Source organism: Dipteris shenzhenensis, chromosome 24 (assembly GCF_047967505.1).
Source record: "Dipteris shenzhenensis isolate YYH24624 ecotype China chromosome 24, Dip_SZ_1.0, whole genome shotgun sequence".
NCBI classification, from domain to species: Eukaryota; Viridiplantae; Streptophyta; class Polypodiopsida; order Gleicheniales; family Dipteridaceae; genus Dipteris; species Dipteris shenzhenensis.
In genome coordinates, this window is record NC_141619.1 from 44,363,983 (window position 1) to 44,379,217 (window position 15,235).

General features: G+C 46.6%; 1 protein-coding gene across 1 annotated transcript in view; it reads right to left on the reverse strand.

Moving 5' to 3' along the window:
- The window catches only part of PYD2 (pyrimidine 2), a 112,364-nt gene that overhangs the window by 31,210 nt on the left and 65,919 nt on the right, over positions 1–15,235 (reverse strand). Inside the window, exons 6-8 of the mRNA XM_087395715.1 lie at positions 11,384–11,504; positions 11,136–11,223; positions 10,929–11,007 (exon numbers count right to left, since the gene is read on the reverse strand). Of these exons, the coding sequence (XP_087251841.1) occupies positions 10,929–11,007; positions 11,136–11,223; positions 11,384–11,504 (288 nt within the window). The remainder of the gene's footprint in view (positions 1–10,928; positions 11,008–11,135; positions 11,224–11,383; positions 11,505–15,235) is intronic.

Consider the following 15,235-nt stretch of genomic DNA (forward strand, 5'->3'; position numbering starts at 1 on the left):
GATATGGCCAATATGGAGTGGCTTAGCCTACCATCTCCATATGCGCATACATACTACAAAGGAGGTCTAAATCGGCCTATCATTGGTCACCATGAGCAAATCTCTTATTTACAGCAAGAGGTATGGGATTTGAAGATGCAATTGGCAGCAGTGATAGCTAAACTTCCATTTTTTGAAGGGCCTAGAAAGCAGACAATCATAGATGTTGTGAAGGCACGTAAGGCTTCCCCTGCCACCCCTCAATTAGTCTCTACAGTTAAAGACTTCATTCACACAGAAGTATAAAAAATTAAGAAGGAAGTTACAGTGGAAGTTGAGTCAAAGGCAAGTAAAACTAATATTCAAGAAGAGATTTAGGAACATGAAGCCAAATGTGACAACGCATTGAAGATTCTTGATAGGACTCTCTGAAAATAGGTACAAGGATGATGACTCTTTTAGTGAAACTTTAGCACATGTCAAAGCAGCCATGCCCAACATTGAATGGAAAGTTGATGATGAAGATGATGAGGAAGGAGCAACTAACATCAAACACTCCAGAGGACATGCTATCATCACGCTCAGATAACTTGTGGACCAAGCTTCTCCGCCAATCATAAAAGCTGAAAGGGACAAAGGTATGGATAGTTGAGGAGCTCAATTGAAGAATAAACAGAGCGGCTTTTGTACTCTTTGGGAGTTGCCATATACCCTCCCTAAGCTGATGAATTAGATGGTTATATGCTGACCCATGGACCTTTTGGTCTCCCTTGGACTTTAATAGACTTTTTCTTTTCTTTCTTTCTTTCCTTCACCATCATGCTCTTGTAGCTCTTGTATCCCCATGCCACCTTTAGGAGCTCTCCTTTCCCTCCATATGTACATGCTTCTTCAACTAGCCTCTTTTCCTCTCTAGTGTATTCTTCTTCCATAAGTATTCTTTGGGCTCTTTCTCCCTCTCTATGTATTTCTTAAGGGGATGAAACCCCTATTTTTTCATGAGATGAGCTCATTGAGTTGTGTTTGAGTGGGGTTTCATCTCCGATGACAATTGATATCAGTTCACGTCATCTCTCAACTTTTCTTCCCTTCTCCCTTTCCTTTGCTCCATTTCTTCTTGGAAGAGCCTAAAAGTTGTCGTTCGTTGAACACTCAATACAGCCACATGGGCCAAACTTTTCTAAAATTGTCATGCACTGTATATTCTTCAATTCTAGTTGAAGTCGATGGGCCTTGCATTGTTGACAAAGGTGGAGCTTTGAGAAAGCAGGTTTCCCAAGCAAAGTCAGTGCACTACAAGGAGGGAGAGGATGGTAGAGGCAGGTAGTTTCGGGGAGCCAAGAGGGAGGGGCGGGCAAGGAGAAAGACAAAACAGGGGGGCAAAGGGTTGCCGAAGACAGCCAAAGCACCCCATAGCAAGCAGGTTTGTTTACAACCACCCATCACTTAGTATAGCACACAACCCATCGAGTGGGCTATGTATGAACATGAGGCCCAATGAGCCTATCAACCTACCAAGGAGGTCATGCCATATGGTGCCCTCCATAGTTCCCAAGAAATGTTGTTGGAAAGATGCATGAAGGGGGACAACTAAGGCAGAAAAGCAAGAGAGGGGAGGTGATGAGCATAGGAGAAGGGACCAACAGCTCACAATTTGTGAGCAGGCAGATCACGAGCTGAGTAGGATGGCAAAGGTAGGGAGGAAGGAAGACTAGGGAGCAAAAGGGAAATTTGTTGGCAGTCTCTTCTTCTCGGTCTAGAAGATACAAATAACCATTCATTCATGCGTATATGCTTAGCTATGTACTTGTGAAAGTGGCCTCTTTGGCCACCCCCAAGTCTCCCACTCTGATGTGGCAATGTTTAGTTCTCTGGCCAAGTGTTGCATGCTCCTTCTCACACACACCTCACCCCACCTTGCCCACCTTCCTGCAGTCTTCACAAAACAAGGTGCTAAGGACGTTGTGATGAAGCTTCATGATGGCCGAGAGAAAGATCACGAGGGCTTGTGCACTGTATTCATTGCATATGGATTAATATCCTAGCCTTGATCCTAGCGAAGCTCTTCAATAAAGTTGTTTGCCTTGGCTTCCCATGCACCTGGACACTTAATACCATCTCACCCATTCACAAAACAGGGGATCCCATGAACCCGGAGAACTACAGGATGATCGTGATTGGACATGTCATGTCCAAGATCGACACTCAGTACTTCACTCCGAGGTCAGCCATAGAGACGCAGGGACTCAGAGCAGAGGGGCAAGCTGGATTTCGATGTGATCACGGGACCATGGATCACATACTCACACTTAGGTGTGTCATCCAGGAGGCCATGGCACGGAAGCTGAGTGACTATTGTTGCTTGGTGGATTTCCGCAAAGCCTTCTCATAAGATAACCGCAGGAGTTGGGCTATGAATGAGAGATCATTTGGGCTGTTGGCACTTTATGAGACACTTTCAGGTACGGTCCAGACAAGAGCGGGGTGGACAAATGAGATAATGAGCATTATTGGGGTCAAACAGGAGTATCCTCTCTCACCAACCTTGTTTGGCCTCTACATAGATGAGCTATGAGCTCGAGACATTTACGTAGACACTGCAGGGGCTGTATGCACTTTAGCTGGTGCTTTGATTCAAATTTTAATATACACAGGTGATGTGGTACTCTTATCTTCCTTTGTGGAGGGCCTCCAGAGACATTTAGATGCACTACAATCTTTTTGCGAGTTACATTGTTTTAAGGTCAATTTTGGGAAGACCAAGGTTATGACCTTCAATACATCTAAAGAAGCCATGCATACAGAGTGGTTCACCCTTGATAAATCACCGGTTGAGATTGTTTCGTCCCACACATACCTAGAGGTTCTCTTTTATGATCCTATATTCATGATGAGACCGGCGATGCAGGCTTGTCCTGAGCAGAGGATATGCCCTGTTGGCTAGGCTCTTTGTTGATCCTCCAAGACATACTTGGATTCATCTTCCCCATTCACTGAGGATCGCTAATGGGAAATTTTGGGTATCTTCACATCGACTCCACATCGAGAGTGGCAGAGCTGAGTGAGAACCCAAGGAGAGATGAATATGCACCTTGTGGGATCTACAAGAGATCGAGTCGAAGGAGCATTTCATTTTTAGATGCCCAATGTATTATGAGATCTAGGGGCACTACTTCTGTCTCTTCAAAGACAGCTCCAGGATGCTATCTCGCTTTTTCTCTTTTCCGGATCAGAGATGTTTGGTCGCTTACATTCATGAGATAGTCAGGCACCGAGAGCACTTACTTAGATCACAGACACAGGGACGGGCCACACTAGTAGACTCTTCTCACAGCATGATCACTGAGTTCTTCTAGCCGGACCACCCAGGTTCTCCTCTCACAGGCCTCCGACACGGACGTGACCCAGAGCTGGAGGCGTGTGCCACCTGGCAGAGGGCAGATGCACAGATTACACTTGAGGACATTCCCTCCATGTTCAAGGTCGACATGGGTCACCATAGCCCTTGTCAGACATAGAGCTATAGCCACGAGACAGTGAACAACCGTACCCACGGACAGTTCGACAGCACTCTATCTCTGATTTCTTGTTACCACCCCCCACCGTCCTTGGGGGAGGGGGGGGGGGGGGGCAGGTGCAGTTGTGATACTCAACCGGTCTTGCCTTGTACTCTAATGACATGCGATGGTAGTGAGGATGGAGATGACCACTCTTCGAGCATAGTGGATTCCCACCAAGAGAGAGATTTTCGTATAGATCCTAGATGCCCACAATGCTTCACAACTTTAGAGTCCATTTAGCATTGCGTTGCAAAAAGGACCAGATGGCCTAGAAGTGCATTGCGTACTTTTTTTAAAAGCCACAAAAGCGTACTTTTATAAAGTATGACCAAAGTATATGGAAACAATAAAATCTTGTGAAAAACCTCTAACAAAATCAAATAGAGAAAAAGTGAGGTTGTTTTAACCAATCCAAATAGCGGAATTGCCATGAAGGCCCTAAGGCAGTCTAAGTGAAGACAAAACCATGGTCCCACTATCTCATGAAAGCCACTCTCCTAGCCATGGCTGCGCATGATGAGCCCTTAACTCTGCTCTAGGTGGCCATGAGTGTGTGTATAATATGTAGCCAAGCCATTGAGAGTGACTGAGAACGATAGGTATGGGTCATAATCCCTTAACTCTACTCTAGGTGGCCATGAGTGCGTGTATAGTATGTGGCCAAGCCATGAGAATGATAGGTCTGAGAACGATAACTCTGGGTCCCGGCTCCCACCTAAGGCCTATGTGCATAAGGATTTCCGAGTCAGCCATGCAATAAGACTGGTGATGATATCCCATGCCAAATGTATGGAGGGGGTTAGCAAATGTTTACTCCCTTGCTTGTCGACAGCAGTGCTCCTCTTTCTGAAAGCGGTTTACAGAGAGCCTTGTAGATGTAGACTCTTGAATTGTTGGAGGAGATTTCAACAATCTAGAGCTTGAGGACAATAAGCAGGGTGGAGCCTCCTTCTCGGCAATGCCCTCTACAAAGCGAAGTACTTGGGAATAGCTCATCTTCGGGATCAGTGGGAAAAATGAAGTTTTTAGAGTCCTTAACATCAAGCAGAAGCTACATGACAGTTGCCCATGCTGGAAAGAAAGGTTCAACAAAGTCTAGTCTAAATCCATTCTTGAAAAGATTTCCACTCTACCTTGGCTCATCCTTCACATGACTACGTAAACAAATATCAAGAGGCTTGAAAACAGGCAAAGAAGATGGAAACTCTAAGAGGTGTCCAACGTGCAAAGAATATGTTTATCACCTGCCCCTATTGTAGGCCTTGCGGAGAATGGAGTAGGAGAGGCCGCCGACATGGGGATGAAGTAGAAGATTGCCATGTGGCAGAGGAGTCATCATCCCACATATGGTGGGTTGTGGAGAGGTCTTGAGAAAATGGCCATACTTGTATTTGAAGGGGACGTCTGCTTTGGGGAATATGACATTCGTTTGAGGCTTATCTTGTTTCATTAGTTGGCATTCTTTCTTTTATTCGTTTGTGCACAATGTTAGTCATTTTGTTGGATGGACGGGTTTATTGTGTTGGATTATATCGGCATGTATGTGATGGTGGTCTTAGTAGTTAGTTTTAGTGGTTTGATTCGTACGGGGTGATGGCTAGAGAAAGGAGGCTCGCCTAAGTGGATGTTTGTCAATTGTTTGTGTGTGTGTGTGCTTTGGACGGGGTGATGGTCCAAAAGAGACCTAGATGCTCTGAAGCAACCTCCCATTGTGTTTTGCCAATTCTTTGTGTCTGTGTATGCTTTGGACGGGGTGATGGTCCAAAAAAGACCTCGATGCTCTGAAGCAACCTCCCATTGTGTATGGAGTAGTACAACATAGTATTGATTCATTGATTACTAATGGATCATAGATGGAGATGAAGTCATGATCATTTGAAAGTTTGCAACATGGAGGAGGTTTGGTTTATGATGTTTATTTTCTAATGTTTTCATAGTGCTAGCTTGGGGTCATGTCCCAGCACTGCATGTGTATATGCCATATAGCAGGAGGCATGTTCCCTCATTTTCTTGTTTTACATTCACCAAGGATGGTGAATGATTTAGTGCCCGGGGAAATTGTTGTAGGCCTTGTGGAGACTGGAGTAGGAGAGGCCTACATGGGGATGAAGTAGAAGATTGTCATGAGGCAAAGGAGTTATCCCACGTTGTGGAGAGGTCTTGGGAAAATGGCCATACCTATATTTGAAGGGGACATTTGCTTTGGGGAAAGCTAATGTGGTAATCGAAGAATTGTTCCTAGTGACATCACCGAGTGTTACTGAGGTCAGGTATGTTGATCCCGAAATCATAGTAAGGATGTCTGACATAGAGAGTTGGGTCGACGAGGAGTCAAATGCCTTTGTGAAGATGAAGGACAGTATGGAGTGCTTGGAACCTTCCAGGTGTGTAGCTGTTGACACTGACACGAGGGTGGATTCCATGGAAAGCCCTGGGGTCTCATGGTCAGATGGATGCTGGACTTCAGAAGGGGACAGTATAGGATTACACACGATCTTGGCAGGTGCCTCATTGAGGTACAGGGTTTGCTTTCAGAGCGAACATTCAGGCAGTACAACAGTCTGGTATGTATTTGATATTCTGCATTTGAGCCTTTATAGCATGCTGTGGAGAGATTCTGCTCTTCATTTGTCTCAGGTGATAAGAGATTGGAAGGAATTGGCCTTCTTCTTGTTTCATTAGTTGGCATTCTTCCTTTTAGTCATTTATGCACAATTTTAGGTTGCCTTACCCAGTGGGCATAGGACAGCTTCCATGCTAGAAGGGTTTGGAAATTTGTTGCAAATACATGTAGGGAGACCCTTAAACTAGAAAGTAATTCTCCTTGGAGACACATCAAAGTGAAACATGAAATTTTGGTTCATATTAGAGCTCAGGAACTTTGGATTATTTGGACCGTTAGGAACAACTACCAGGTTAATCAGACTGATCCTAACGCTGAGGTTTTATCCTCTTCTTGGTGGGACAGCAGACTTGATGAAGCCATCTTGAACTTCAATGATGCCAATGACCAGCTACAAAGGGAGATGGATGCCTTTTGCCAGCAAAAGAAATACTAGGATCTCCTCATCTGCTCCTGTTGCTGCTCACACCCAGGTCAAAAAGGAACCCTGCTGATGGTAACGTTTCTTTTTGGACTTTTTATGATGATGCTCAAAGGTTCAAGTCCTTTGATTTTGGTTATGAGATCTCCTACAAGTTTGCTCCTTGCTCCTCTGTCTCAAGGGACGAAGCCTTCGAAGTGTTTTGTTATTATCTTTCGGAAGATGTATGCCAGTTTTCGCATAGACTACCCCCTGAGGAATCCTGAAACTCCAATGTAAAGTCCTTTTGTTATCAATATAATCATCAATCTTTTTTACCCAAACCACAAAAAAAAAACCCTTGTAAAGTATGTACATTTCCTTATAAGAAATATGTACATTTCCTTGATCTAAAATGGCAAATTTTCTTATAAGGAGAAAACATTAAATGTAAATATAACTATATTTCAATCTCCATCAGTCGTGTCAGGTTCCATAGTGATGGGGAAAGCATAGTAATGTGGAGCAATATACATGCCAATATCCAGATCTGACTGCAAAATGCTGTCAAGTCAACTGGCTGAGAAACACATTTATCTGCCATGTCTAGGACCAAGAGTGGAGAAGAAGTTTGTATTGAATTTCCCCTCCATCTGAATCTAGAAAGACTCCCATGTATGATAACAAGATCAGATATACTCTCCATGAGAGTCTGCTCATGAGCCCTTGCTGCAATAATGCACTTGTCGACCCAGGCATCTAGAGGCCTTTCTTGTTCTTACCTTTGTAGGGCTTCCAACTGCTGACAATGAATGGCAACCTCCTACCTAAGGATATTCTATCTCCTGGTCCTTACAATGGAGTGATAAAACCACTAAAATGAGAGGTCTCTCCTACCATAGGATGGGAGAGCTCTCCTGCCATAGTAAGAATCTCAAAAAGTGCCACTAGTAACTCCTCTACAGAGAAAACATATGAAATTCTAATAGTGGCAGATCAAGCATGAGTGTGAGGCTCAAAAATTAAAATAATAACCGGATGGTAGTCAGAATTAGATAATAGAACAAAATGCAAGTAGTATCACCTCTGTCCAAAGTTCAGCCATCCATACAAAAGCTATCAACCTGAGCATGAATGGTTGACTAAGAAAATAGATCTACTCTAGCAAGAAAAGCATCATCAATTCCAACAATCTATGCCTCCAAACTAAAAAAGGAAAGTATCCCAAGAAGCTCTGTCAAGAGAATGAATGCCACCAATTCATTCCCTTCTATTATTGGGAGCATAAATGTTGAGGAAGCCAATCTTATGTCCATCTATCAACAAGATAACCCACTGATCCATAGATGGAATAATGCATACCATGGCAACCACAAGAGAGAATGATGGCTGAAACTGAAATGCAAGTCCCTCCTTTGGTGCCAAGGACTTCGAGTCGCTAGAAAGAGGAGATCATGAGCACAATTGGGGTTGTCTATTATCACCGACCTTGTTTCGCCTATCCATCGACAAGCTAGTGTCCTTCATTGTCTGTGAATAGTAGAATCAGGATCAAGGAGCTGAAGGACACTGGACCTGAAGGACACTAGCTGGCTACTTGATCCTGATTCTACTATTCACAGACAATGTGGTCCTGTTCTCCTCCTAGGCTAGGGCATCTAGATGCACTTCAATCTTTCTGCAAGCTAAGAGTCGGATGTTAGAATTAAAGCAGCGGGTGGCATTAATATAGCAACGATTGATGTTAATTTTAGTGCAGAGTCGTCGCATTAGCCATATAGCAGCGATGACTGAGTCAGTCATGCATTGTCGGTCGTTTATAGAAGCGACTTGATTTTGTGGGGCCTGTTTGGGAATCTGACTGACTGACTAACTGCTCAGGCTCCAGTGAGATTGTTGCATTTATACATGCCTGGGGGTCCCTTTTTCAGGCTCGATCTTCATGATGCAACCACCTATGCAGACCTGTTTGAGCAAGGGATATGCAGCGATTGCCAAACTTTAGCATCAGTGCTTTCACTCACATGTTCAAGATCCTATAACCAAGTCTCTCGGATGGACATTGACCAATTGGTAGATAACTAAGGGCTCCTGCTCTACGTTTCCCTTTTTGGTTTTCCCTCTCTCACAGCAACAGCCCGATGTATTTATTTTTTCCTCATCACAAACACTAGCCTTGGGTATGGGTGTCCATTTAGTGGCCCCACCATTAGCTTTCATTGTATCTGGTTTTCTTTCAGTCTCAGAGACCCTTTGGTCTTTTATCGACATTAGTAAACTTTCATTCTTCTTTTCTTTCTAAAATCCCTATTATTCGGTTTGTGCTCCTGGATAAGAAGAATATCAATAGGTCCCTGGACATGTATGTTTGCATATCAGTTGTCTTTGGTGGTGATGATAAACACCACCAAGACCTTGAATGTTCCAACTGACAATCCTCATCGGCAGCAGGAAGAAGCATAGAACTGCTTTCCAGATCTAGTGATGGAAGCATTTGCACTCTCTGAACCTCCCCTAGCATAAGTGAGGATGGGAAGTCCCCTGTAGAGAGGATAATACCATGCTGTCTCATAACAATGAGAGTCGATGCCCTCTCCAAATGAGCTGGACTGTCAATAAATTCTCCACTCTGCATCAGCTGAAATGAAGCTGGTGTCCTTCAAATCCTCACTTGCACTAGGGCAGCCAAAGATGTAAGAGATGCCTGCACTCTGGTGGCCAATCCAACTCCATCAGGTGTGGAAGAACTCGTTGAGCTGATAAAGAAAGAGGTTGATCATGAGTTTGAGATGGTATATGAAGGGTGTGAGGAGTCTCTTGATCCATGAATGAGAAAGAAAGAAAGAAAGTTTATTAAAGTCTTCAAAAGACTGATGGGTCTATGAGACTATGAAAATCCTGGTACGAACGAGCTGTGAGGGTGGAGCTACTAAACAAACATCCACACCGATGCAGAATGCAAAAAATGCAGAATGGTACTACTAAGTACTAAGTACAACATAGTATGTCGGTGGTCGACTACTAAACGAGCATCCACACCAATGCAGAATGCAAAAAATGCAGAATGGTACTACTAAGTACTAAGTACAACATAGTATGTCAATGGTTGACTACATATCAATCTCATCATCATCATCATCAGGATATCAAGGTGGATGAGGCAATGGAGGCATGAAATCGGAGATAGAGTGCTATCAGCCACTCAAGGGTCTATCTCTGAAGAGGCAATAGAAACGCCCTCGGATCTCATAGTAAATAGGACACTTGAAGATGAGGTGCTCCTCCGTCTCAACCTCCTGCATGTCACATAATGTGCATATGCGCCTCTCCCTGGGTAGGCGTTCTGCTCTGCCACTCTCGATACGAAGTCTATGTGAAGAGACCTGGAACTGCCCAATAGAGATCCTCAGTGAGTGGGGTAAGTGGATCTGTGTGTATCCTAGTGGGTCAATGAAACCCTCCTCTATGATATGTAAGCAGTGATCTCTGTAGAAGCTAAGCTTCACTGGAAGTTTGCTCGGTCCCAACCAGGGTCTGGAATGTGTGTAGCTGTAAGAGATCCTTACAGATAACCTAGTTGACCTTGTGTGATAGGAGGGGAGAAAACGGAGCATCCATACTGTACTAGAAGGGAGGGAGTCTATCCATGTGGAGCCCTAGTCGCTCAAACCAACTCTCTGTGCGTGCATGCTAGCATCTCTGGTCACCTCCTGCTGAAAGTGCCATAGAGGAGGACAATGCTAGCCATGGTAGCCTGCTGCGCCCAGAAGTGTAATCCCCATACTCCCTGACTCGGTATAGATACAGATACAGATACTCGGTACAGACCTACCATCTCTAACTATTTTCCATCTCTAACGAGGAGGAGCAAGGTCCATAGAAGGATCCTGTTGAGAAGAAGGAGCATTCCTTGTTTCCTTGTTTCCTTGTTTGGGGGATCTCTGGCAAAATGCCAAAAATTCTGCACATAGGACACTGATCCTAACAATCTACAACCTCAATCCTCTGTAAAAAAAAGAATTCATCTGATCAGTGAAGCATAATGTGATCATCCCTAATGCTAGGGTAACAAGCAATGACCCTAACACAAGGGAATCCATTAGCCTTGTCTGCCTAGAAGACATTTCAAGCATTGACACACACCCTGCGTTCACTGATCTTCTGTTGCATTTTTATTGGTTTTGAAGGTGTGGTAGGCACCTCTATTTTCCCTGCAAGGGTTTTTTTATTATATAATTTATTGTCTCTTTTCGCCTCATAGGTTTCATCACGTTTTGCAGACATTTATAAACGACCCCCCCCGCGCACGCACACACACACACACAAAAAGTTTGTAAAGCACAAAATTTTTTGTAATTCCTTAAACCTGCAATATTCCTGTTGAAAGTGCCGCTTGGAGAGCCTTGTTGTGCCCTGAGGGCCTTATAGGCGGACTCATCACATACCTGCACATATAGTTTACATGTAAATACCAAAAGATGTTTACAAAATAGTACACACTTTCTTTCTAAGAAGTGACACACAACAAAGAGTCATAAAAAAATGTTCCAGCCCTTTTATTCAGCAACCTCACTTTGCAGCAATGTCAAAAACCGGGTTCCACATTTCTGAGTCATCCAACGCCAATCCAGAAACCACAGGCTCCCCAATGACACGCTGTCCTGTAGCCACATATTGATAGATTCAATGTCTCTCTGATGCCCATTCTCTCTCTTACTCTAGTCATTTCAGGACACTTCAGAGAAACAACAATATCAGCAATCATCAGCCTACTAGAAGTGTTGCATGTCCACCGTGTGAAAAGACAGTGAAAAGACAAACCAGACTGGCGAGCCCTTGCAATTTCCTCCAATGCATCGATACTCATTACATGCACTACATACAAGGGAGTGTTCACAAACTGTGCCAAGCGAATAGCTCGTGAAGTCGCCTCTCCTTCCAACTACAAATCCACAAAAAATATGTTTTGAGAGCAAGATATTTGTCTACATTCAAGAAAAAAAACACGTAAATTTCCTTGTCATTATGATAACATAGAGTAGATGGCTAAAAAGATTGCTATTTGCAACATAATGTGAGTCCTCTTGATTTTCTTCATCATCTTCTGGCAAGTTTGCAAGATCTATTCAACCAAGATTGAACCGCATGAAAGAAAAAAACAGTGGTGGCCTTCTACTGAAGTGCCCAAGTGCCCTCCACACACATGCATAAGTAGGAATAATTGGTGCAAGGGAGATGCCAACAATGGCTACGATGAATGCTCCAAACTGAGAGTACAGCAACTAACTGTAAAATGAGCAATGAAGCTGATACATATATGAATATCCAGAAGTATACTTTTTTCCTACTGACCTAAGAGTCAATGGAGCACATATGTCTAAATGTATCATTTCAAGGATACCAATTTTGCTTGAACCTTTCTTTGGGATCTTTCTCACGACATATGTCTAAATGTATCATTTCAAGGATACCATTTTTGCTTGAACCTTTCTTTGGGATCTTTCTCACGGATGTGTTTTTCATTATACATCCTTTGTAGATCAACCCCACCCTAGTCAAAGATGTGACAGGACATTTACAAGCCTCTCTTGAAACAGACTTTGCATGTTCAAAACTTTCATGCCACATGATTTCTTCCTTTGAATCATGGTACAGATGGCATTTCTTTATTTAATCCCTCATCCTCAACTCCTTTGGCTATGACTTTGAAGTTATCAGCCTTGTCTTGAATGAGACATTGCCCTTCATCAAATTTAACCTTCTTAGTGATAGCACTAAGAGATCTAAGATTTTTCTTTAAAGCTGGAAAATACAAAATATTATGCATGTCCCACATGTCTTTGGTTAGCATTCATATTGGTATATTCCCAAGCATCCTTTGCTTTTTTGCATGACCTTATGTGAGGGATTATAGCTCTTTTAACTAACAATGCAATCAAAGCATGAACCTATGCATGAAATCAGATACAACCGAGTTGTCAGGCCGCTCCTGCGAATGCTCCCACCCCTCCCCCGCTCCCGTCTACCCCCCCTCGCGCTGTGCGGCCCCCTCTCCCCTCCCCCTCCTCTCTCTCCGCCGCCTCCCAGCTCGCAGCCGCTCGCCGCGCCTCCTCCGTCCCCCTCTCCTCCTTCTCTGCCCGCCATCCCCCCCCCCTCTCCTTCCTTCTCCGCCCCTCCGTCCTCTCCCCGCCTCCCCCCCCTCGCGTTGCGCTACCACCCCCCCGACCCCTTCCTCCCCCCTCCCCGCCATTGCGCAACGCTGCCACCCCCCCCTTCCCCTCCCTCCTCTCCTTTCTTCCCCGCCCCCTCTCGTGCTGCGCTACCACCCCCCCCCCTCTCCTCCCTCCTCTTCCCCGCCCTGCGCTGCGCTGCCCCCCCCTCCCTCCTCCTTTCCTTCCCCCTTCGCCATCCGCTCCCTCTCCACCACCTCTCCTCCCCCCGCTTCCCCGTACTTCTCCATCCCTCCCTCTTTCCTCCCCCGCCTCCATCCCACTCCCCCCTCCCTCGCCTCTGCCATTTCCTTCCCCCGCCTTTTGGAGCTTTCGCAGTTTGTCGGTGCGATATGGCGGCCGTGAGCCCGGAACCGGTGGCCCAGACGGACCCCCCCCCCTCCATCAGCCTACCGCATAACACTGACCAAGCATCAGGTCTCCTTGGTGAAGTAGGCCGCCACTGACTTCTCCCAGACGTCCGTTTATGGGAGAGTCATTGGCTACACCCCTGCACGAGCAGACATCAGGGACTGGTTGCAGTCCACCCTCTACCTTGAGGACAGCCACATTGAGGAGGTCGCACTCATGGGACGTGGTATCTTCTGGCTCAAGCTCTCCTCAGCATAGGCTGCGAGTGATATGGTCAGACGGTCCCCTACTTCTGTGGGTGGGAAGATCATCCTTATGGTCCCATGGTATAGGGGTTTCAGTGTAGCGGACTTCGATGCCCACTTCCGCATTCCTCGCCATCCAGTTACCCTCATTTTCCCAGGCCTCGCAACAGAGCTTCGCCCGATCATCAAGGACCTGGGGGCGCACTTTGGCTGGCTCATGCAGGACACCTTCGTTGATGCGGCGGCAGCCCAAGGGGTGCCACGTGTCAAAGTGGCAGTCCTAGATCCGCAGAGTACCCCCTCGGAGTTCGAGATTGAGACGGACACAGGTGTGGTGACGCAGCACATTATGGTCACTGGTCGCCCAGATCAGTGTCTACGATGCCACGGCTTCGGGCACCAGGCGCGCTCCTACCCTCGCTTCATGAGGACAGAAGCTCAGATGGCCCCCATCCAGGCAACTCAGGAGCCCCCCCGCCAGGCATCGACACCCCCTCCCGAAGGGGAAGGCTGGACTGAGGTCAAAAGAAAACGGAAAGGAAACAAAACAAGACCAAAAAAGCCTTCCCATCTACAGCAAGAGACCCCTGTGGTCACCAATCAGCAGCAGCCCAGTAAGGGGAAGGAGAAAGGGAAGGAGAAGATCAGCCAGCCTCCCATCCTTCACCCCGCCCCCCCCCCTCCCCCCTCCTCCTCGGTCCCCCTACCTCCCCCCCCTCCGCGTTCCCCCCCAGCACCTTTGGTTTCAGCCCCCCTCTCTCCCTCGAGCATGATCCCAAGGGAACCCCCCCTTCCGCTTGCGCCGCCTGCGGCCCCGAAGCCAGCACAGACCTCCCTCGCGCCTATCCCTCCTGGCCCAGTGGAGGGGAGAGGCCCTTCCCCGCAGATGGCCAGCACCACTCCAGCTTGTTCGACAGCCAGCACCCCTCTTTCTGGTTCATACTCCTCATCCTCGTCCCCACACCCAAGGGCAGCTCCTAGAGCTCTACCTCTGGAGTTTTACCGAGCAGGACCTTGGGATTATTTGGATGCAGCGGGTATTGGCTCCTTCCCTGCATGCCTAGACATCAGCATCTTCTTCCTCCGAAAGGGGGCGGAGGGTAAGGTGTCCGTCCTTCCCCCCCATGATGGTCCTAGCTATTCCTTCACTAGCGCCAGTGACGGGAATGAGCAATGGACGAATGAAAATATTTGGGAGACGATTTGAGATCAGTCCCAGGAGCAGGTGCAGGACTTGATCGGTAGCAGAGTAGCGGAGCTTCTTCAGCAGTAGTGGAAGGAGGGTGACGTTCGTATGAGATGGCGCCACAGCGCCAAACGATTCCGCCTTTTGGTCATGACTCATTCGACCGCCTCTGGAGTGGATCTACGCGGAAGGGCTCTGCCCTTGTAGAACCTCAGAGGTAGCGGGCTTCTAGAGTATTTCCCTAGTGGAGGCTTCGAGTTGGTTAGAGAGAGCTTACCACCATGGGACGAAGGGCCTCTCCCCTCTGTTGAAGGTTTTAGAGGATGGGTCCGATGATCCGGCCTCTCCTTCGAAACCCTCACAGAAGCGCCTTCGTTTGCACACTGGACATCCTCCGACCACCTCGACATCGACCGCAAGCAGACAGCTGTTTGTGGCCCATCTCCCCTCTTCATGAGTATGCGCATTATCTCTTGGAACGTCAACGAGTTCCACTCATCAGGAACCCCCGGCCCCAGGAAGATGGTGCTCAGACAGGAGCTCCAGCCAGCCTTCGTGGGAAGGGTAGATGTGCTCCTATTGCAGGAACACAAGCTTTCGGCTTCTCAGACCAGTAAGTGTGGGAAGGTCCTCACAGGACGCTCCCACACCTACTGGGAAC